The 21,796-nt window shown below is 39.9% G+C and overlaps 1 protein-coding gene and 1 long non-coding RNA gene across 15 annotated transcripts in view; one reads left to right on the forward strand and one right to left on the reverse strand.

Annotated features, from left to right (window-relative positions):
* LOC103879561 overlaps window positions 1-7,492 on the forward strand; it is a 59,062-nt gene extending 51,570 nt beyond the window's left edge. For 8 of the 9 annotated variants that reach the window (XR_002518615.2, XR_002518612.2, XR_001897196.3 and 5 more), the window contains 4 exons: window positions 3,161-3,415; window positions 4,078-4,192; window positions 5,840-5,955; window positions 7,354-7,492. This is a non-coding gene — a long non-coding RNA (uncharacterized LOC103879561). The remainder of the gene's footprint in view (window positions 1-3,160; window positions 3,416-4,077; window positions 4,193-5,839; window positions 5,956-7,353) is intronic. The other variant, XR_002518617.2, reaches the window with a different exon arrangement.
* LOC116272741 (rho GTPase-activating protein 28-like) overlaps window positions 1-21,796 on the reverse strand; it is a 62,096-nt gene that overhangs the window by 30,459 nt on the left and 9,841 nt on the right. For 2 of the 6 annotated variants that reach the window (XM_031661513.1, XM_031661516.1), the window contains exons 2-7: window positions 21,017-21,106; window positions 12,361-12,448; window positions 9,850-9,992; window positions 7,317-7,482; window positions 7,117-7,208; window positions 4,667-4,744 (exon numbers count right to left, since the gene is read on the reverse strand). In XM_031661513.1, coding sequence (XP_031517373.1) covers window positions 4,667-4,744; window positions 7,117-7,208; window positions 7,317-7,482; window positions 9,850-9,992; window positions 12,361-12,448; window positions 21,017-21,106 — 657 coding nt within the window. The other 4 variants (XM_031661511.1, XM_031661512.1, XM_031661514.1 and 1 more) reach the window with 4 other exon arrangements.

Raw genomic sequence — 21,796 nt, forward strand, 5'->3', positions numbered from 1 at the left:
ACTGCTCCTTTGAACTACAAGGTTTACCTATAATGCTAGCAGTTACAGTCAGTCTCCCAGCTGACACTAACTGCTCCAGAAAGGATACTTAGAAAGGGAACTCTAAAAGCTCTGTTTCTTTAAGACCTCTGCTTTATTCTCATGAGAAGCCTAATTCTTCTGGCCTTGAGCATGCACAGCCAGAGTCAGTGTGCACATCTGACCTTTTCCTAATAAGGATCAGCTCATTAACCAGCCAGCCATAATCACTCTCTTGGCTCCCAGAGCCTGCAAACTGGAGGTCCCTGGCAGCACAAGTTTCTTACAGAGACACACGTGATTATGATGCATCCTCTAACCCCTACTGATAATATCAAAAGGAGATTTTCTTCTTGTCCTGGAGAAGCTTTCAATCTTACAGGAATACTTCAGCTAATCAAGAAACGCTTTGGTGATAAATACACTTTACAAAATCTTAAGCATAAATATAAAGTTCTTTCTAGAAGGAAAGATATAGAGTGGGCTCTGAAAAGAGGAGGATGTATGAGATCCATTCTTTGCCTTTCGGTGTCCTGTAATCTAGTGGGTGGGACTATTTCATGGGCTGATATTACGAATTCAGAGTGCACATGCTGTAAGAAAAGTCATGTATTGGTGCTATGCAGCCAGGAAAGAGAGGAGTCAAACGCTGCTAGGGCCAAGTCTTGAGGATTACAGGAGAGAGGAAATCGAAGGGGATCCTGCTCAAGCAGTGATACAAATGCCAGCAGATCCAGTGTCTGCGGAACTCCAGTTCATTCAGCCTTGCTGGCACATCAAGGGCAAGGAATGAGGCTGGAGAGCAGCCAGCGCCAGTGCTAAGGGGACTAGCCTTCACCCTGTAGGCAATGAGGCAGACTGGAACATCTCTAAGCACAGGAATGGCAAGGGTAAATTTATCTTTTCTGACAGCCAGATGGGAAAATGATTTGGGGGAGCGTGGAGCTTGGCACAAGTCAGGTGGGTGGAAGCAAGTGACAGGCAAAGAACCCAGTTATCAGGCCACGGCACCACTTCCAGGGACGGATAACTAAGGACTAATCTGGATAAACAGTTGTAGGATAGAAAGGAGAGGAGGCATTTAAGAAATGCCCAGGAGGGAAAATTCTCAAGAATCAGCGATGGATTGAATATGAGACTCAGAGGGAGAAATAATCATCAGAGATGATTTTCCAAGATGATTTCCATCTGATTTGTAATGGGCAGATGGCAGTGTTGTTAATAGGAAAAATACAGGAGGAGGAGTAAGCATTTCCCATCAATTGCCTGGTACCACTGCAGTAAAGCAAAGGGGACATTGTTTTCCAAGTGCACAGGAAGCACCAGCGAGAGGAGAAGAATTCAAATTCATTTTCCACATACCTCTGCCAAAGGAATCTATCTGAATCACGAATGTGGCCATCCTAACCTGTGAGTAGTGCCCGGTCACCTAAGGGGCAACAGGGCACCTGGGTCAAGGGCAGGTGCTACAACCAGATCCTTTAGGATTTTATCCTGACTCTGCAGCTGACTAGGGTATGGTCTGTGCTTCAAGCTTCCCAATGTACAATGGAACATTAAAACGACATTCCCAAGATCAAAACAAGTGGCAGGTCCTGCTGACAGCTCCCAATAAACGCCGCACTGACTGCTTGCCCCTCCCCCACTCTCAGGTCTCTTCTAACCCGCAGTGTCATTACTATGGGAACCCCACACGTATGCGGTATGACTGTTTAGGGAATAATACCACGTCATCTTGTCTGGATGGCTGGTATAAAGCAACGCTGAGAGAAAGAATGTCTGTTTTTTGGTTCTGAACAGAGCTGACCTATCTATGGTGGTCCCAATGTGAAACCATGTCAACCAGGTGTGAGTTTACCTTGCCAAAGACAGGGAGCACTTAGAGGTTCCGAAGCCCTGTTTTTCTGACCCCTGTTACTGAGAGCACTAGGCAAGGATGAGCAGTCTTGTCATTAAAACTCCCTTCAGCAAAAATGCAACCTGACTCTATTTTGGAGGTAGTTTTATACAAATGCAAATGACCAGCCTAAATAAGCCAGGTGAGGTAATTATAAAACATTTAGAACAGCCTTGGAATGATTCGAACTAGTCAAAAAAGAAAAACTCGCATGTCAAACAGTCTGTCTCTTTCCATAAAATATATTCCCCGGTGTTTGGCTCAAATTTCTGTCATTTTTGAAAGAAAATCATTGCAAACACCAACCAAAGCATTAAATTGGTTCCAAATGAGCTGAGGCCTTGAGTCTGGGACTTGGCTCCGCAGCTGCGTGTTCCCTGTTTGGCTAAAACCAGCAGCTTCCTCCCAGGGCTGCTTCTCTGTCAGCCTCCCCAAGCATTTAAAGCACAAAGCCAGGCCAGACCGTTCACAGTAATGATACACTAGCGGACCACAGGGCTGGAATCATCGACGTGGTTCAATTCGAGGATAATTATAATGGAGTTTTTAGTAGTTCAGTGGATGAATTACAAAAAAGGAGGTAGCTTAAATAAAAAGCTTGAATGAAGGAGAGGAATAAAGAGCCCTTTAACGCATCACGTTTCAATGTCTTTCTAACTGCAGTGTTTCCCGGTTTCTGTTCACTTGGCCAGATTTCTTTCACATTGGCCTTCCTGGGGCTCAAACCATGAAAACATCTGGATTACATTTTCCACTAATAAGTGATGGTATAAATAGGCTGAAACTACGTAAAACTGGGGAGAAAAAAGACTTTGACCTATATGTGGTCCAGGAATGCATGTGCCTATAAGAACATTCTGAAGGAATGATTAGCCTTTGAGAAGCATTTTTCAGTGGAAGATTAGACAAAGAAAGGTAACTGCTGCTATGACATTAAACTTTGTGCACATAAGACATGCCCTGTAATGTTTTCTCCTTTTGGTGATTTAGAAACAAGACATTTAAATCATATCCATTATGCATGTTATACACCCATGCATGCGTGTGTACACGCGCGCGCGCACACACACTCAGAGGAACCAGGAAGAACATATGCAAATAGTTTCCCAATTATGGACAGAGGTTTCAAGAGATGGAATATGTTTCTGTTTAGGAAATTTCTTTCTTTCATTTTGGTTCTCTGACTCTGCAGATATAACCAAAGATTTAACCAAAATAAGTAACGGTTTTCATCCTTACGTGTAGGATACATCTGTTTAGAAGAGTATGTAGGAACCAAACACACGAGAAATGGAGACAAAAAGCAGATTCAACTTAGAAAGCATAAACCTTAAGGAGCCGTTGGGCTTCTCCCTGCCTTCCACAAGAACTTGTGCCAGCATTCAGCCAACTCCACTCTCAGGGAAGTCGTAACCCTCAACATGCCCGGAGCCCTGAGTCCTGGTGCCCTGCTCTGACCTCCCTTCATGGAAGACCTCGCCCTCATGTGCAAAAGCTCAGGTAGCAGACTCTCCCAGCTGCAGGCCCCTTCCAGATGTGGCTCAGCCATATTTTCTGCAGGAAGCCCCAGCCCACGACGGAGGGAGGCACGGGTACTAGGGCCTGGCCCATTCTGCCCAGCACACAGCTCCTCCACGATTAGGAATTGTCAGACCTGCACCGTGGTCAGAGCCTCACCCCAGCCAATCCTGATTCCTGCCCCTTTCATCCTGCAGAAGCAGTACTGCCATGACCCTCCTCTGCTCCTCACCCATCTCAGCATCTGCTTTCTGGAGGATCCAATAGACACAGCCTATCTATTCTCAGTTTCCACTTAGAAAAACCTCTCATCACACTTCTATATAAAAACTGTGAGACTGATACAAATAGAATTTCCAAAGCATGTACCAAAATGAATTAATGAAGAGACGCTGTTTTGCCTCTACAAATGTCTTTTTGATAAACATTACCACATTTGTTTTCCCCTGCCCCGAGACTGTTTGCTCAGGGATCCATCTTTTAAAACTGCTCAGGTTTTCACATTTGCAAGCCAGGGAGTGATCCAACTGCAGGAAGGAGCTCTCCATGGTGGATGCCTACCACAGACACAGTGGGATGTTTTGGTGGATTTTTATGAGAAAACCTTTTCTTTTCTAATAATTCTTTGCGCTATTATACTGTAGAGTTGGCCACCTCATGGAAGTAAGAAAGCAAAGGAAGAAGATTCACACTGAACAGCTGGTTTTAGATGTGGATGTTAACATTACCATAAGTGGAACTGGGCTTTGGAACTGCTGAGTGAGTATTCTAGTGGTTATATAGCCACTGTTACAAATTCCTGTAAGAGCTTTCACTAAAGGGAGAGCCAAGGAATGTTTAAACCAACGAATGATGGAAATAAAGGCTTATATAACATTGGCTTAGTGAATTCCATGGCTGAGAGGAACACAACAAACTAAGGTGTTTAACCTCCAAAACAGTGGTGAGACGTTTCAACTTTTCCAAACTAAAGGCAAGCAGCAGTTTTTTATGGTGAATTGATGTGCTATTTCATTGTTGTTTTTGGTTTTTTAATGTTTCTGCCTTGATTTTTAAAATTCTGGATCATGAAAACACTCTGGAACAAACATGTTACCACAGGTACCAAGGAATACTAGGAAGGACCAAGTGATAATCTAATAAACAACAACAAAGACTAGATACCCGATGCTTATGTGAACGGGGTCTAGCTAGCTTAGAACTCTACCTAGGAAGAGACAAAATGTTCAGTACCTTGACTTTAGCAGTACATCCCGAAAGTCGAAAAATTCCTTCAGATTCCAGACCTGATTCCTCAACTTTCTCAAAAAACTAGAAAGCAATGATATATTACAAGAATAAGTGCCTCTGTGATCATAAACATATAAAACAGTAACAATGATGACATGAATCAATAAGTGACCAAGCATATACGTGCCTGACGCTTGAATGCTGTTAAATGTTCATAACCATCCTATGCTGCCAACATTATCCTCCAACATGCAAATGAGAAAGTAGAGATTTATAGTAGTTACACAACTTTCCCGAGATCAACCTTGTAAGTAATGGCACCGACTCGTTTGTGCTCTTAACCACCTCTAAAATTACATATGCCTCTTAACCATTTTTAAGATCTGATTACTATAACTCTTTCTGCAGACTGATCAGTAACAAGAGATTCTAAATCTACTGTCATTGGTTGCAATCACTCTGACTAAGAAACAGTAGGAATTCTAGATGTCTGATCAAGGAGTTTAGACGGGGTAAAGATTAATAGCTTTCACGAGTTCTAAGGATGGTGATGGGTGTTAAAAAAGTAATAAACACTACCATGTACTGTGCACTGATTATGTGTAAGATCCTATTCTCAGTCCTTTACCTACAGTAACGCATCTAATCCTCACAATAACCCTATGAGGTAGGTACTCTCGTTACCCCTATTCTACTGCTAAGGAGTCTAAGGAAAACAGTTCAATTCGCTGTAATAAAGCAGCTCACAGTGCATCTCTGGAAAGGATAATAACTTGGCCAAGTTCACCCAGTAAGAAGGGGATCCAGCGTCTCTGCTATTTTCCTTTCAAGAAATGATGGTGGATGGTGCCTGGAACTAAGGTAATTCTTTTAGGTACGAAGACAAATAGATATTTAGGAAGAAGAAACATGTCTGTAAGAAAAGCCTGTCTTGTAGGAGCGGGAGAGTACTATCTTGAGGTGTCGTAGTGAGGAACACTTAACATCCAGTAGTAATAACAACTAACATGTTGCTAATATGATATAAATCCAGATTTAGTTCAACTAGCACTTATTGAGTACTTTCTATTTGCTAAGTTCTATGCTAGATTTTTGTACCTACACAGTATTATAAACTCATGTGCTGAATCGTCTTTGATTTTGATGAATATTTTAAACTCTGTCCTTCACATACAGGACAAAATGCTGGTTTTAATGAAGGAAAGAAAATCTCAGTGTCACTATGGACTCTGGACTTTGCTATACGCTCTGCTCCTGTTCCCACTCCACCTCTTGCTGACTGTGTGTCCTGGGTAAGTTATCTCACTCTCCTATCCCTCAGTTGCCTCATCAGTAAAAGGGCAATGGTAACACCAGCCTCCTTGGGCTGCTCCGTGCTGACTAGACATGACATTACATAAACAGCACTGGCACAGCCCTGCCTAGGGAAGTCACCCACAGACGGCCCGTGTGTCCAAAGGTGTTGCTTGCATCCTTTGGCCATCTGGGTGCCATCTTCCTGGCTCCTATCTCCAGCCAATCAGTCACCTGACTTGAGAATTATCTCATTTTGAGGCACTGGTAACAAAATACAGGAAGTTAAACAAGTGATGTACGATTAGCAGTGTCAGGTAAGTATATGCTTCTTAGACAGTATTTATCATTTTTATCATTTAAAAACTTGATTTAAAATTCAACAAGATTTGTGTTAAGGACTAGGAGTTTTAATTGTGCCACTGGATGTCACTGTTGAATAAATGCATACTTAGGTAAAAACCAGTGTAAATTGTTGGCTATAAAACAACATGACTTAAAAGTAAATCAGGTATTCAGCAACAATAGTCACAGAGACATTAGCATTTCATAGTTCAGATAACACCACCTTCAAAACCTCCTTCCACCCAAATTATTCTCTTTGTCTAACTGTATCCTATCTGACCAGACACACAGGAAAATGGCCGGAACATGCTGGCTTTTAGATTTTATTAAACTTGGTTTGGAAAATTGATAAAATGATTACACATATACATATTTTTAAAACCCAGCCTATGCTATATCTCAGCAAATATTTGTATGGTTTATATATGCATGGTGATAATTAATGGTCATCTTTATCTAGACAGAATAATCAAATACACAAACACATTCATAGGTGCAAATAACATTTGAAAAAATATTGGAAAAAAATGTGACTGTTTGTGCCCTGGGTCAGAACATCTGTGTCCATCACCTGATGTGTTATGAGCAAATAAAACGTAACAGGCTCCAAAAGAATGCAGCAAGGCCAACTCGTCCAGGAGCCATGGGCTGTTACGCGGTTCATGGAATAAAGCTGAAAATCACCAGGGGCCTGGGCCCTAATAGGGCGACAGTGTCTTTAAATCTAAAAGAAAATTTATTTTTTTGGGTTTACAAAGTAACAAATCATAAGCATGAGGCTCTGTGAATTCCCCTTTCGTTTGCCTGCTACTCACTTTTTGTAATACCAGGGGAACTTTCACTCCAGGGTCTTTCTTTCGGTCACTGTCCAGGAGGACTGTAAGCGGAACTCCAAAAATCCCATTGTCTTCATTGTGAGCCAGTAAAGGGAGAAAGAAAAAAGAATCAGAAAAGCATTATCTTATTCCACTGTGTCAAAGTGTTAAAGCCAGAAGCAATCAGTCTTCTTAGTTACCTCGTCCTTTTACTTTCTCTGTTTTGTTTCTTTTCAGTTGAATTCCAAAGGCATCAAAAAAGGCAGTCAATTCAATGAGAGAGAGATGGCGGATTTTCTTCATGTCTTCAGCAGACAGATCTCCTGCTTCAGTTAAGCCAAATCTGGTTTTCTGAACAATAAATTTCTAAAACACACAGTGAAGGCATTTATTTTTTCTGGTAAAGGAAAATTATTATACCTTCACTCAAATGCCACCTGGACACTCTAAATCTATGCAGTAGAACATGTTCTTTGCAAAATATCTCTAAGGAGCATGCTGCATCCTAGAAATATGAATATGTGGTTTAGAACATTTGCAGATCACCACTATGCTAATTAGAAGCAAAACAGCCGTCTAAAGTATATGATAACATTGCCATCGCAACTGCGAGGACTGCCTTCTTTACAAGGAACACCCGATATAGTCAAACAACATATATGTCAGGCACCACATGGAATGCACACAACATGGCCCTTAATTAGAACTACATGTGACACACACATACCAGGAAACACACCTAAGGTATATCCCAGGAGAGCTCCAAACGTGTTTTTTTTTTTCCTTCTTGGACAGTCAATCTTTAAATCAAGGTTTATCTATCCCATACTGCACACTTTAGGAAACTCCCAGTTTAAACTGATTATATATGCTTGCTGAGACAACAGCTATTCTACCATAAAAATTAAATTTAAATGATTCCAAATTCTTAAAAAAGCAAAATACAGAGAAAGTGCAAATAATCCTACTATGATTTTGAAGACAATGAGACTGACATATTCTCCATTTTCGCACTAAGAAACAAAAGACACTAAAACAACAACAGCAGCAAATCCTCCAACGATGCAGAAATATTGTGATGAATGTAAGCAGCAAGACCTTTTAGAAGCAAAAGATTGTTCTTATGTAATACCCACAGGTTCACTTTGCCCTCAGAAAGAGTGGTATTGAAAAAAATGCTGAAATAAACAAAAAAAACCCAAACCCATAGATAAAATTATAAACACTTAAATTTAAATTATAAAGCTTTAAGTTCACATTTTCCAAAGCAGTTTCCCAAATTGGAGCTTCCCTGGGGTAGTCAAAGAATCTATCCATTAATTCATTCCTTTATTCATTCAATAATTGCTCCTTGGAACCTCAAGTATTTAAAAATAAAACAAAATGTAGGATGTGGTTTGGGGCATGCCTTGTGCTATTAAACGCTTAGCTAGTTTACCTTCTTTTTGAGGCTAAGTCCTCATATATCAGTAATACGTAACAACAACAGAAACAAAAATTGCAATCATTTATTGACCAACTACTATGTGCTAAATCCTATGCAAAGTTCTTCATGGGAAGAGCCAAACCTCAGAAGGAGCTGGCTTCGATGAGGAGATGCCAAGGCCAGCATCCTCTCTTGGGTGCCTCTCTTTAAGATAAGGAGGGGCTCCCCCTGAAACCAGAGTCCTGCAGGCTTCTCTCTTTTCCCTAGACCACCACACGTTGCCCTCTAACCTGGAGACTGCTTAATGACCAGGAAGGGTTTTAAAGTGGGACACACTTAGTTTCAAATCCTATTTCTGCTTCCCACTGGCTGCGGGCTTTGGACATGTTACTCAGCCTTTCTGGGCCTCAGTTTCCTCAGCTGTAAAATGGGAATAGTCACCAGGGTCCACCTTACATTATTAATAGAATACCTAGTTCAGTGTCATGCCTGTAGAAGGTACTCGGTGAGTCCGAGAGTTCTTCCCTCCTTCTTCCTCTCCTCTGTCATGGGATGGTTGCTTGGGAACGGTTCAAGTTACCTGGTACAAAAAGTCTGTTTCTGGATGACTCATTTTTTTAGCTCTGAAACTGCCTGGGCCCTGCTCATCATGCCTCCAACCCTAATCAGCACAGAGTATTCAAGACTCCACATGATAAACTTCTCACACATGCATTGGTTGAAGGGCAAATAGACCAATGTTACATAGTTCTCTATGAGGTGTCCTGGATATAACATTCTGGATTTAAATAATTAGACTTTGGGGTAACAAAGTATATAGCTCTCTTTGCCCATCGTGTAACAACAGAAGTTCTTGAATTGGTTTTGATGTGTTTTTACTGCCTGTTCCGTGAGCTCTCACTTCCTCTTATGACTGTGACTTTTTGCAGTCCCCTCTTCTGATACGTGGCTTACTGAGGCACAAGTGTGTAAAGGTAGGGTCTGCATTGATGTATAAGTAAAGTAAGAATGTAAAGTGCAAGAAAGCTCACAAGCCAGGTAGAATCCTATTTCATTTGTAAAATAGTATTCACGCCTACGGTCTCACAACTTTCCTCAACACAGGAATGCCAGGTACAGCCAGGCAGGCTGTGCACTACACAACCAGTGGTGCCCAAATAACACCCGAAATGGTACTATGAACAGTGTGAGGCCTGGCCTCCCAAAACCCCTTGTGCACACACAGAGATATTTAAAAAAAGAAATCTTAGTTTTGTCCTGTGAAGTCACAGGAAGTTCCTGGAATAATCATGAAAGGTTTTGCTTACAGTTAAAACATAGTCTTCTTTCTTAATGTCTGATTTCTTAAGTTTATTTCTTTTTAGAGCCTCTGTAACCATTTCTGAATAAGACACTTCAAATGACAGCTCTTCAGCCTCTGGTGGAATGTTCTTTTCTAGATAATCATCATCTAAAACAAAGAATATAGACGATTTAATATGCCATTTAATCAATCAATACTATTTGCTATAAAATAAATTCAAAATATTTACAAGTGAATCCACAAGCACGTTATAGTGTTTATATGCAAGGAAAAGCAGCAGACTCACCCCGAGGAATTCAGTTAAACAATAATGTCGCATCACAGACCTCCACATGGACATACTTTTATCATCATTGCCCAAACAATTTAATCTGAGTGTTTTAAATTTTAGATTTGCATGTCTCATGAAAGTTGCTGAAGATTATTAAAAGAAAGTCCAAAATAGGGTATTTATATATATTCTTATGATATTAAAATTAAGCTCATCTAGACCCAGTGTCACTGTTATGGGTAAGCAGAAGCTTAAAGCAGAGGAAGAAAGGGTGGAATCTGCTAGAATTCCTCTCTACTTTGACTCCTCTTGTTTCTCTTCTCACCTGTGGAATATCTGCCTCCTAAGGTTTGTTCAAATTCCATTTGTATTTCATGGCTAAATCTGTTTGGGTGAATTAATCGGAATTTGTTATTTAATATTGGTTAACTGATCTTGTATGACATACATTGAGAAAAAGCTGAATGGGTGATAAGTAGTACCCCTTAAAAACGTTTTTCTCAAGCTAATTAGAAAATTAAGACAAAAGATTCATTGAGCAAAAACAAGTGAATCCATAAATCATTTGGGCAATCCTAACCTGATTTCTGATTCAGATTTCAGCTTGTCATCTGGTTTCACTGCCTGGCAAAACTGTTCACATGCAAAGTGAATAATTATTTTATTATAAAAAGAACTCATTCTCTTTTGCCCTCTCCTGTAGGCACTGACTAGGGGACTACCAAGTAAAACAAAAGGAACAAAAGGCAGAATTTTAAAAAACTTAGTTAATTTTACATTAAAATTAGGTGGAGAAATTTGTAAGTCAACAGATATAAAAATTCTGAATAGTTTTTTTCAGATGCTAATTAAAAACACAATAATAAATGAGCGCAGCGAGAACTTAGAAAACAGCAAAGGGACGCCAGGCACGCTGACTCACGCCTACAATCCCAGCACCTTGGGAGGCCGAGGTGGGCAGATCACCTGAGGTCAGGAATTTGAGAACAGCCTGGCCAACATGGAGAAACCCTGTCTCTACTAAAATTACAAAAATTAGCTAGGCATGGTGGTAGGCACCTGTAATTCCAGTTACTCGAGAGGCTGAGGCAGGAGAATCACTTGAACTCGGCAGGCAGAGGCTACAGTGGGCTGAGATTACACCACTGCACTCCAGCCGCCTGAGTGACAAGAGCGAAACTCTTGTTTCAAAAAAATACAATAAAATAAAATAAAATAAAATAAAGAAAATGGCAAAGGGAGAGCTATGATGTTCTCTTGTTATACAGGGGCTTGCATTCAAAACAGAGGAAGATAAACAAATAGAACTCTAATAACTACCTACATCTATGAAGAGACTCTTTGGAGAGCAGCAATTAAACAGGCCAATGCTCCAAACCAAGGACCACTCCACGCAGACGGCTAGTTTTTAGTGGCATGATTTCAACTAAGTCACAGTATGGCAACAAACAGAATGATGTAGAATACGAATGTCTGGCAAGTCCCTTCTTTTTTTATTTTTTCTTATCAGCCTTATTGAGATGCCATTCACATGCCATTCAATTCGCCCATTTAAAGTATACCTGCCAATGGTTTTTAGCATATTCACAGAGTGGTACGACCATCACCATGATCAATTTTAGAACATTCTCATCACCTCAACATCTTTGATTTTTGAAGCCAATGTTGAAAGAAGTACAGGCTCCATTATTTACAAAAAGAATGCACATATTTTGGGAAAAACTGAGAAATCAATGGGCTTATTTCCTACAAGGAGGATCTGAGATTCCATACGGAGCCCATCTAGGGAGCCCGCCTCTCAAGTGGAAGAGGTCCAGATAAAAGCGTCCCCAGCAGCCCTGTCAGGGCAGGCTGCTCTGGTGCTGCGTATGCCTGAGCAGAAAGTAGAGATCCTCAGAAGAGGCCTACTTCCTGGCCTGCCTGAAACGGTGGAGCAGACCACATCACTCGGGAAAGAGCCTTTAAAGCAAACACACTACCCACAGGAGGAGTTTCTACATGATGAGGTGGTCGTGAAGGAGGAAAAGATTCTGCTTCCAATCTGGCTCAGTTAATTTTGTCTTGTGTGACACAATGGGGTGTTTGGAGTTGGGTGGGAGGAGTGAGTGCTAGAAGTGACAGAATCACAACAGGGAGAAAAGCACACTTACACTTTGCTTTTAGAAATTCACTGCTAACTGTACTGAGTGCCAGGACAAAAGCGAGAAGACACAGCTGAAGTTCAATGGGAGGCACGCCACTCACCACTGACTGCGTTCTGCACTGGCTGTCCCGGCTCCGGTGATCCATTGGAATGAACTGGGAGATCTGGAATGGTCTCAAGTATAGCCTGCCAAGCAAAGGAAGATGAATACAAAACATTGTACCATAAATACCGTCCACCCCACATTTCAGCCTAACTTATGTTCTGCAGTATACAACAGTTATTTTCACACAAAAAAGCCATTCTTGGTTTCATGAAGGGGCTGCATCTGATTTCCTGTTTCTGCATTCAGTTTGGATGGTGAGCTTACACAGGTTTCACAAAAGGGAACAATGTAAGGTTCATATAACTGGGCTTTCCTAGCTCTTAAATATTTGCTGCTTATACCTTTGCTAAGATGTAGAAATTATGAGGCCTGATGTCACATAATTTGATATTGCTGCTTATACCCTCGCTAAGATGTAGAAATTATGATGCCTGATGTCACATAATTTGATAATTATAATATCATTTGTTAATGAATCTTCATGCATTTTTGTCTTACTTATATTAATTATATTATGTTAATATAATATTAACATATTAATTCCCTCGCAGCAAAATACAGAGTGATAGTAACTAACAAAATATTAGGTATCTTTTCTAATTCAATTTCCCCTCTTAATTAATTTTGTACTTTTTAAATTGAAATCCTGCCAGAGCACTGAACTCCTCTGCAGGATGATCACAAGTTGAGTATCTATCCTTGTAAAGGCCTGTGAAGCAAGCTACTGCCTATGTCTGGATGGGTATCAGTAAAAATTTACACACAAATCCTATCAAAACAATTTACATGTAAATCTTATAAATTTTAATATGGGAGTTATCTGTGAATATGTGATAGTGAAATCTGCTACTCCATCAAGAATATTTTATATGCTATTCACACATAAAATGTTTTCCCCTAGAGCCTGATTTTTTTTTATTCTTGTATTTATTTAGCAATAATTGAACACCTGCTTCATGAAAGGTCTTTTATCAGATACTACAAGTTGCACAAAGGAGTCTTGAATTCTGAGTCTCATGATCTCCTTTTATTCCTATTTTATTTCAAAAAAGTTGATACAATTATAATTGTGTAAATGGCATATGAATAGGTGCCCAATTATTGAAACATAGATGCCCAATTCCTATAATTGGTGGAAGAATGACAAACTGTAAAAAGGTCTAGGGTCATGCAGGTTCATTGTCTGGCAGATCTTTGGTGGCCCTACAAGTAACACCACGGAATAAAGATTACCCACACACTCAAATCCTTAAAGAGATGCGGACAACTTTTCTCTTTCCTTAAGTTTTCCAACAAAGAAATGCTTTGTCAGACTTTGAAATAACTTACCTATGGGCGAGAAGACTCTTTTGAAAATTGATAAGACTTTTTTATTTATTTAGGCCTTGAAACGGATGGTTTGGGATACTTAAACCTACTGAATGTCATTTTCTTAATTTTCTCTGACGGTTTAACTGGCCCCTAGCCAGTTAATTGTACTGAATGAGTGCCTGCTCTTTGTAATGTAAATCATTGTGGGACTTTCTTGAGGGAGGCAGAAATTTGAGTCATAATCCCTGCTCTTGAGCTACTTACAATGAGAAGAACAGAGTAACACTTACAAAGCATTAGGAAAAGACAATCAAGCCACTGTTAAGAACTAATTTCTGTAATCCCAGCTGCAAATGTTATTGGAGAGCGACTGAGAGGGAAGAGGTGCTGCCCAGAAGGTTTCCACTGATGAGGTGGTTGGACTTGAGCTGGAACTTAAGGAATAATGAAAAGGACTTCCAAAGGCAGAGGAGACAGGCAGAAGCATTCAGGCCAGACGGAGATGGAAGCAGAAATTTCAGGCATGGAAATATCTGAAGCATTTCAGCACCGGGGATCATGAAGAGACTGGGGTACCGGGAGTCGAGTCATGGTATTAGAAAAACACAAGAAATAAATTAATCAGAAGAGTCAGTGCAAATTCTGGAAGGTTTTGAAAGTCAGGTCAAGGAGTTGAGACTTAGAATCCTCAGGGTTAGAAACAAAACAGAGCAAGACAAACACATGTGCATTCTTGTGTTACAGCGGGAGAATGATTCATGGTGGAGATGAAGGAACAGTGGCAGCCAGTAAATGGTACCTGAGTTGGGATGTAGATTGAGCAGGAAGGCTAGATGTTTGACATACACTATTTTAAAACATCCGTTCCTCATTAAGGATCATATTACAACTAGCATTGTTTTTTTATTTGTACTAGTGATTTTAATGTATTTTAAATATAAAGACCACCCCCATTTAAAGCAACCTTCCCAGCTTGTTCATAACTGAGCTCACTGTTTCCCTAATGTGCTCAACCACATGTGTTTCTCGCCAGGGCTTTCACTGCTAAGGAAAGTGACAGAATCACAATGGGTGCTTTCCCTCTGCTGAAAGTTGCTCTGCTGCCCTAGTTACACCAAGCTAGGATTGGAAAGTAGAGTATGAGGGGTTATTATGTTTAATTTTAAATTGTAGGAGCCTGGTACTATTTGCTATAGTTTTCTCTTATAACTAGACTTTGACTAACATTATCTGGTATGTCCTCCATATTCAATAAAGATTATACAAAACATTTTCAATGCTCTGTTCACTACTTAACATTTCATTGACTCAAAATATGTTTCTGGTATCTCTGACTGGCGGTTTGCTTTTTGCTCATGATTTGAGTTTCTGTGCTATATGACGCCATGTACTAAAGCCACCTGTGCTTGATTCAGTAAAGACAGTAAGGCTCCTCATCTTCTTGTTCTGCAACCAAGATCAGAATGGACAAATCCACAACTAGCAAACACTGTCAAATTCCCCAGAGACCAACTTAAGGAAGCCACATTCACTGACAAATACGCAATACATTTTAAACACTTGCAAAATCTATTCAACATGAATTTAAAGGTATTCTGATGATGTCTTGAATTAAAATATAATTCACATCTGAAATTATTACCTAAATATCAAGACAATGAGAATATTAAATACCAGACATCCATGAGAATAGCCAAAGTATTATTCAGAGATTCTTAACTTTAATGCAAATGACTAAAATTAAGTGAAATATCTTCATACTCTAAGAGATGAGAAAAAATTACCCAAGTAGAGCCAAGACAGAATGTAAAAAAAAAATAAGGTTTAAATAAATTACTGCAATAGGAAAAAATAGGCACAATTAAATAAAGCTAGTTATTTCTTTAAAAATATTGCTGCTGGAAAGATTAGGCATACATAGGAATGGTGAGATAGGGGAAATCGCTGTACTTTTCTACTCAATTTTGCTTTGAACCTAAACTGCTCTAAAAAATAAAGTTCTGCCTGGGCAATATAGCAAGACCTCATCTCTACCTAAAAAAAAAAAAAATTTAGCTGGGCATGGTGGTGCACACCTGTAATCCCAGTTACTGGGGAAGCGGAAGTAGGCAGACAGCTTGAACCCAGTTGTTCAAGGCTGCAGTGAGCCATGATCACGCCACTGCACTCCAGCCTAGGTAATAGTGCAAGACTTTCTCTCAAAAATAAATAAATAAGAAACAATAACATTTATTAATTTAAAATATATTGCTGATATGGGCAACTATTTACAGTCTGATTAAGACATAAAACACACATTTTAGAAACAAAAATGAATAATATTTACCATCACAGATAATTTTAAAATTATAATGTAAATAAACATTTGTATATGTGTGTGCACGTATATGTGTGTGTATACACACACACACAATAAATTTATAACATACCTTGAAATTCGAAATAAATTGTATATCTTGCTAAAGCAAATATACATTACCAAAATTCATACAAATTGGGATAGAAAATAATCTAACCCTTAAATTACATCCATTAAAAAATTAAACAGGCCCAGTGTGGTGGCTCACACCTGTAATTCCAGCACTTTGGGAGGCCAAGGCAGGTGGATAACGAGGTCAGGAGTTTGAGACCAGCCTGGCTAATATGATGAAACCCAGTCTCTACTAAAAATACAAAAATTAGCCATGCATGGTGGCATGCGCCTGTAGTCCCACCTACTTGGGAGGCCAAGGCAGGAGAATGGCTTGAATCTGGGAGGCAGAGGTTGCAGTGAGCCAAGATCGCACCACTGCACTCCAGACTAAGTGATAGAGCAAGACTCCGTCTCAAAAAGATAAAATAAAATAAAATAAAAATAAACAAGCCGGACGCAGCAGCTCACGCCTGTAATCCTAGCACTTTGGGAGGCCGAGGCGGGTGGATCACCTGAGGTCAGGAGTTCAAGACCAGTCTGACAAACATGGTGAAACCCTGTCTCTACTAAAAATACAAAAAAATTAGCCGGTCGTGGTGGCGGGCACCTGTAATCCCAGCTGCTCAGGAGGCTGAGGAAGGACAATCGCTTGAACCCAGGAGGCGGAGGTTGCAGTGTGCCGAGATCGTGCCATTGCACTCCAGCCTGGGTGACAAGAGCAAAACTCCATCAAAAAAAAAAAAAATTAAACAAAGCTTTATGCCTACAATGATACCAGGCTTTGGAGATTTCATAAACAAATTATTAAATATATCAGAAATATATATAAATTATAAATATGTGTAGATTATATATGTTTATATCATAGTTCAGTAAATGACTCCAAGGTACTGAAAAGAACCCAGGGTTTTCAACATATTTGTACAAAGATTAGAATAACCCTGTAAACAAATTTTAATAAACTGTATGTATACACTAATCCCATTTACTAGAACGGAGGTTAAAATACTAAAATAGTAGTGAATCAAATTCTACAGGCGCGACGGCTCACGCCTGTAATCCCAGCACTTTGGGAGGCCGAGGCGGACAGATCACGAGGTCAGGAGATCGAGACCATCCTGGCTAACATGGTGAAACCTCATCTCTACTAAAAATACAAAAAAAAATTAGCTGGGTGTGGTGGCAGGCGCCTGTAGTCACAGCTACTCAGGAAGCTGAGGCAGAAGAATGGCGTGAACCCGGGAGACGGAGCTTGCAGTGAGCTGAGATTGTGCCACTGTACTCCAGCCTGGGTGACAGAGTGAGACTCCGTCTAAAAAAAAAAAAAAAGAATAACATAACACAATAAATTGGGTTCATCTAAGAAATGAAATACAATTACAGTTCAATATAAGAAAAACCTATCAATGTAATTTCCTAAATTAATTGATTAAAGAAGGAAAACAATACATTCATTTTAACAGATATTGGAAAATCATTTGATATAATTCAAACTCCATTCCTGATTAAAATATTTATAAGGCTCAGAACCCTAGAATAAATACTCTCCTTAATGATGAAACATTAGAAGAATTCATAAGAAAAATCCAGAACTTATCAAATGATCCTCATAATTATTAATCAACGTTATAAGTGATTGTGGTCAGTCCTCTAAGGGAAAAAAATGAGATGAGTAATTATTTTACATATTGAGTCAATAAAATTTTCAGTATATGCAGATGAGTTCTGAGAAAAGTCATAAAATTAAATGAAAAATTTTTAGCAGTAGAAAAGTTTCAGGAAGGAAGCTAAAGGAGACACTGTTATAAGAAACAAAACAACCTACTTTCCTTATATATCTGCAAAACAAGCTAGAAAATATCATTAAAAATCTTACGATTTAAATACCAGTGCAAACTAGCATGTGTGAAAATGTGTGTAAGATTTAAAGGAATAAATTATGAAACCTCACTGAAGGATAGAAGGCATAAATAAATGGAAAAACACAATTATTATTCCTCAATGGGAAGACTCAATATTTTGAGATGTGAATTCTCTCTCCAACAATAATCTTTAAATTCAATGAAATTCTTAATAAAGTCACAACAAGATTTTTTATGGGGTAGTCCTAGCCTTTTTCTATGTTTATCTGGAAGAAAAAATTTCTAAGAAGGGCCAAAGGAAATTCTAATGCAGACTTTGATGAGGGGGAACCTACTCTAACAGATTTCAAAAACAAACCATAGAGACAGACATCTGCAAACCTGGCGGTTTTACTTCTCATAAAGTTGGCATTTCAAACGTGCAGAAAAGATGAAAGACTAGGGGAAAGATACGGGTTAGGTCATGGCTATCTTATGGAAAAGATAATTTAGGTTCCCTTCTTCATACCATTTTACAACGTAAATTCCAGTAGGGCAAGTTGCTGGGGCCCCCTGAAGTCTTGGGGATGACAGTAAATTGGCCCCAGGAATTTAGCCTGGCAGGAGAAGTTTATCTTTACAGGTGTCACAGACAGGACCCCTGAAGCCCTGGCCCCTGCTTCATTTGATGACTGGATATCCCTCCTTCTGGAAGACTCGGAAACCAAACTGGGATCCCTGTGGTTCCTTATAACCAAGAAGCACAGGACCCTAAATGTAGTTACCAAAGCATTAACTCGGCATCTGTGAGCCACTCCAGCAAATAACCATTTTGTTTAACTTTTCTAAAAGATACTCTGAGTAACAAATAATCCAAGGTAAGTTGAAGGCCAGTGCCAGTGAGGTATTTTTTAGATCCAATACTGCTGAAACTTTTATTTATATCATTACTGGCATTCAATCTACCTTCAGAAAAAAACAAAATGAAAATAAAAACAAAATCTGGGTGATTAACTTATCTGGACAGCTCTATAACTGCCACAAAAGACCGTTTTCTTTCTCTTATACCCTCAAACTGGCAAGAAGCCTATTTGTAGACCATATGCGCTCAATAAGAATTTGCTGAGTGAATGACTGAATGAACCAATGATGCGAAGAAGTTCGCAGCTAAGAATAAAGAAATAGAAAAATATGACCAACAGTCTTATCAGAAATAAAATTGTGGCCATGGAGCGGCCATGGAAGCACCTAGAAAGGAAGGCATGCCTACCATCCTCTTCTTTGGCAACTCAATCACACAATCGTCCTCCTTCAAGTTCTGCTGGTGCGTGTGTGGAACCACATGCAGTCCTATGCTGCTGCTTGTACGAAATGCTGGGGGTGTTAAAGCCAACTACAGAGGCCGACAAGGGGTCCGACCATGTCAGGAGCTCCCACGTTAACTAGAAAGTGTTGGAGAACCACCGCAGGCTGTAAGCAAGACTTGTATTTTAGATCAATGACTTGAGGCTCTAGGAAGGATGGATTTGAAGAGAATAAAGCTAAAGTCTGGAGGTCACTCAGGAGGCTGCTTCAGCAGTACGGAGCATAACGATGAGTTTCTGTACTAAGAGGCTGTATAAGACAGGAGGGGAGCAGAAAGATTTTACAACCATTTACATGATGAAATTCACAGGTCTCAGAGATGGGCATGAAGAGGGGAGGAGGTAGGCAGAGTTGAGGCTGCCACGCAGGGGTGCCTGTTGGGCACATGGGTGCCACAAATTGCGATGGAAGATAAAGGATCTTGGGCAAGTCCTCAGAGCACGAGTCCCCAGTCACAAGGGAACAGCACAACTGTGTAAGATCTACCGCAGGTCACTCCTTATTCCAACAGTTACCAGACTTTGTGAATGACTGACTTTGTTTTCATTAATAAATGGGGTGAATTTGAGGTGATGTCTAAAATACAGACACTCTCACTCATTTGCATCCCAATGCTGGGTCTTGAATGGGAAAGAGCTGATTTACAGCCAGTGGGTCAGATATTGTGGGCATCTCTCAGCCTATTTATGCCATAACCTACAGAGTTATTAGTAAAAGATAAAAGTCACTCACATTATTTTATTCCTCTTACATGATCACTGTGCAACAAAACAAAACAATAGCATAAACAAAAATCTAAAAACACAACAACAAAGCAAATCTATATGGGGCTAACAGCATTATCTCCCCAAACAACAGAGATTTCCTAGGAATGTGTCATGCATGTAAATGTCGTCAGCTCCTTGTTTCTCGAAATGGACAGGGGTTGAGAAACAACTGGCCCAGCAGAACCTTTGAACGTGCCACCTCCATCTGAGTGGCTATTGTGCTAACTGCTGCCTTCCATCAACCTGCCACTGGAAAACCACTGCCTCATCTAATGGGGTCTCTGTCTTCTGTGGAGGGTCTATAATATCCTCCCTGCAGAGCACCTGCTCAGAGACACTGACTGGGGATTCGCAGTGGGGGTGACGGGAGGGGGAATGACAAACATTTTTGACAAAACAAAAGTACAAGTTCTGCTATTTAAGACCAAGTGAATGAATTCATCTGAAGGCAAAGAGTTTGCATGAGTGAGTCCTGAGAATTAAGGCTGGAAATGTAGGCATAGTGGAGAGTCTTCAATATCAACATGAAAGTTTTGAATTTATCCTGTGGGTAAAAGGAACTTCTGGGTTAAGATGGCAGTTAAGCCACATCATCAAACCTCTGGGATTTTTCTAAGTGAACTCAGCCGAGAAGACCAAAGTTAACAAATTTCTCCAAATTGAGATATATATATATATATATACACACATACACACACACACACACACACACACACACTTTGAATTCTCACTGCAGTGATATATTAATTCATGGAGTCCTCTTTCATTTTGAGCCTCTTTCTTCCTAATTTTTACAAAGTCAGTAATTCTACCAGCAGCTGTGGTTTCCTTGCGATCTTAGTTCAAGTATTTTTTTAATGTTTTCAAGAATTGCTTCTTCTTACCTTCCTACATTAGTTGCACTGACTTGCAACTGTACCTTGACATGTAACTGTGCTGACATGGATGACTTACCACAGAGTCACTCCTGGGAACTGCAAAACTCCCTTCTTTATCCTGGGACGCATCAGACAGGGTAGTACTGTTGAGAGAAGCATCATCTGGCTAAATGGAGAAATAAAAGTACCATTCTTATTCGGGCAAATACTTTCTAATGTGTTTGTGTATTCTCTTCTGTGTTCATACTGAGATATGTGTGGCAATATATGCAATCATGACTGCCTGTGCATAGACAATTGCATCCAACTGCTAGTGCAGCATTACTATGAGCCACCTAGGTGCCTAGCCCTCTAAGGACACTGGCCTCTGTGGCAGACACTGATGTGCCTGCCACAAACTCTATTTGCCTTAACAATATCTTGGTTTTGTTCCAGGGAATTGGGGTGAATCAAAAAACCTGATTTCCAGTCTCATTTGCAGTTAAGAGGGGTCACGTGGCCAACAAGGTGTAAGTGAAACTTTACCAAGTGTATTTACTAAGAAAAAAAATAGGTTCAGCTGATACATGCTCATGATAGGACCACAGATGACAGCCTGGAGCTGCCAAGCATCTTGTACAAATGAGGACAATGGGCACCGGGAAGAAGTCAGGGACAGAAAAGCAAGCCTGGCTGTGTCCATGCAGCTGGCCTATCAGACATGGGCGACCCATCTGAAGGGTCTCCATGTGAAGCAAAATAACTCCAACTTTTTGATTACATGTATCCAAACACAAACTTAACTGGACTAATCTCATAATCTTTTTTAGCAGATTCTATGACTGTTTTTTGTAGTGAATAGAATTTAGTAGCCATA

Source organism: Papio anubis, unplaced genomic scaffold (genome assembly GCF_008728515.1).
Source record: "Papio anubis isolate 15944 unplaced genomic scaffold, Panubis1.0 scaffold179, whole genome shotgun sequence".
Taxonomy (NCBI): Eukaryota; Metazoa; Chordata; class Mammalia; order Primates; family Cercopithecidae; genus Papio; species Papio anubis.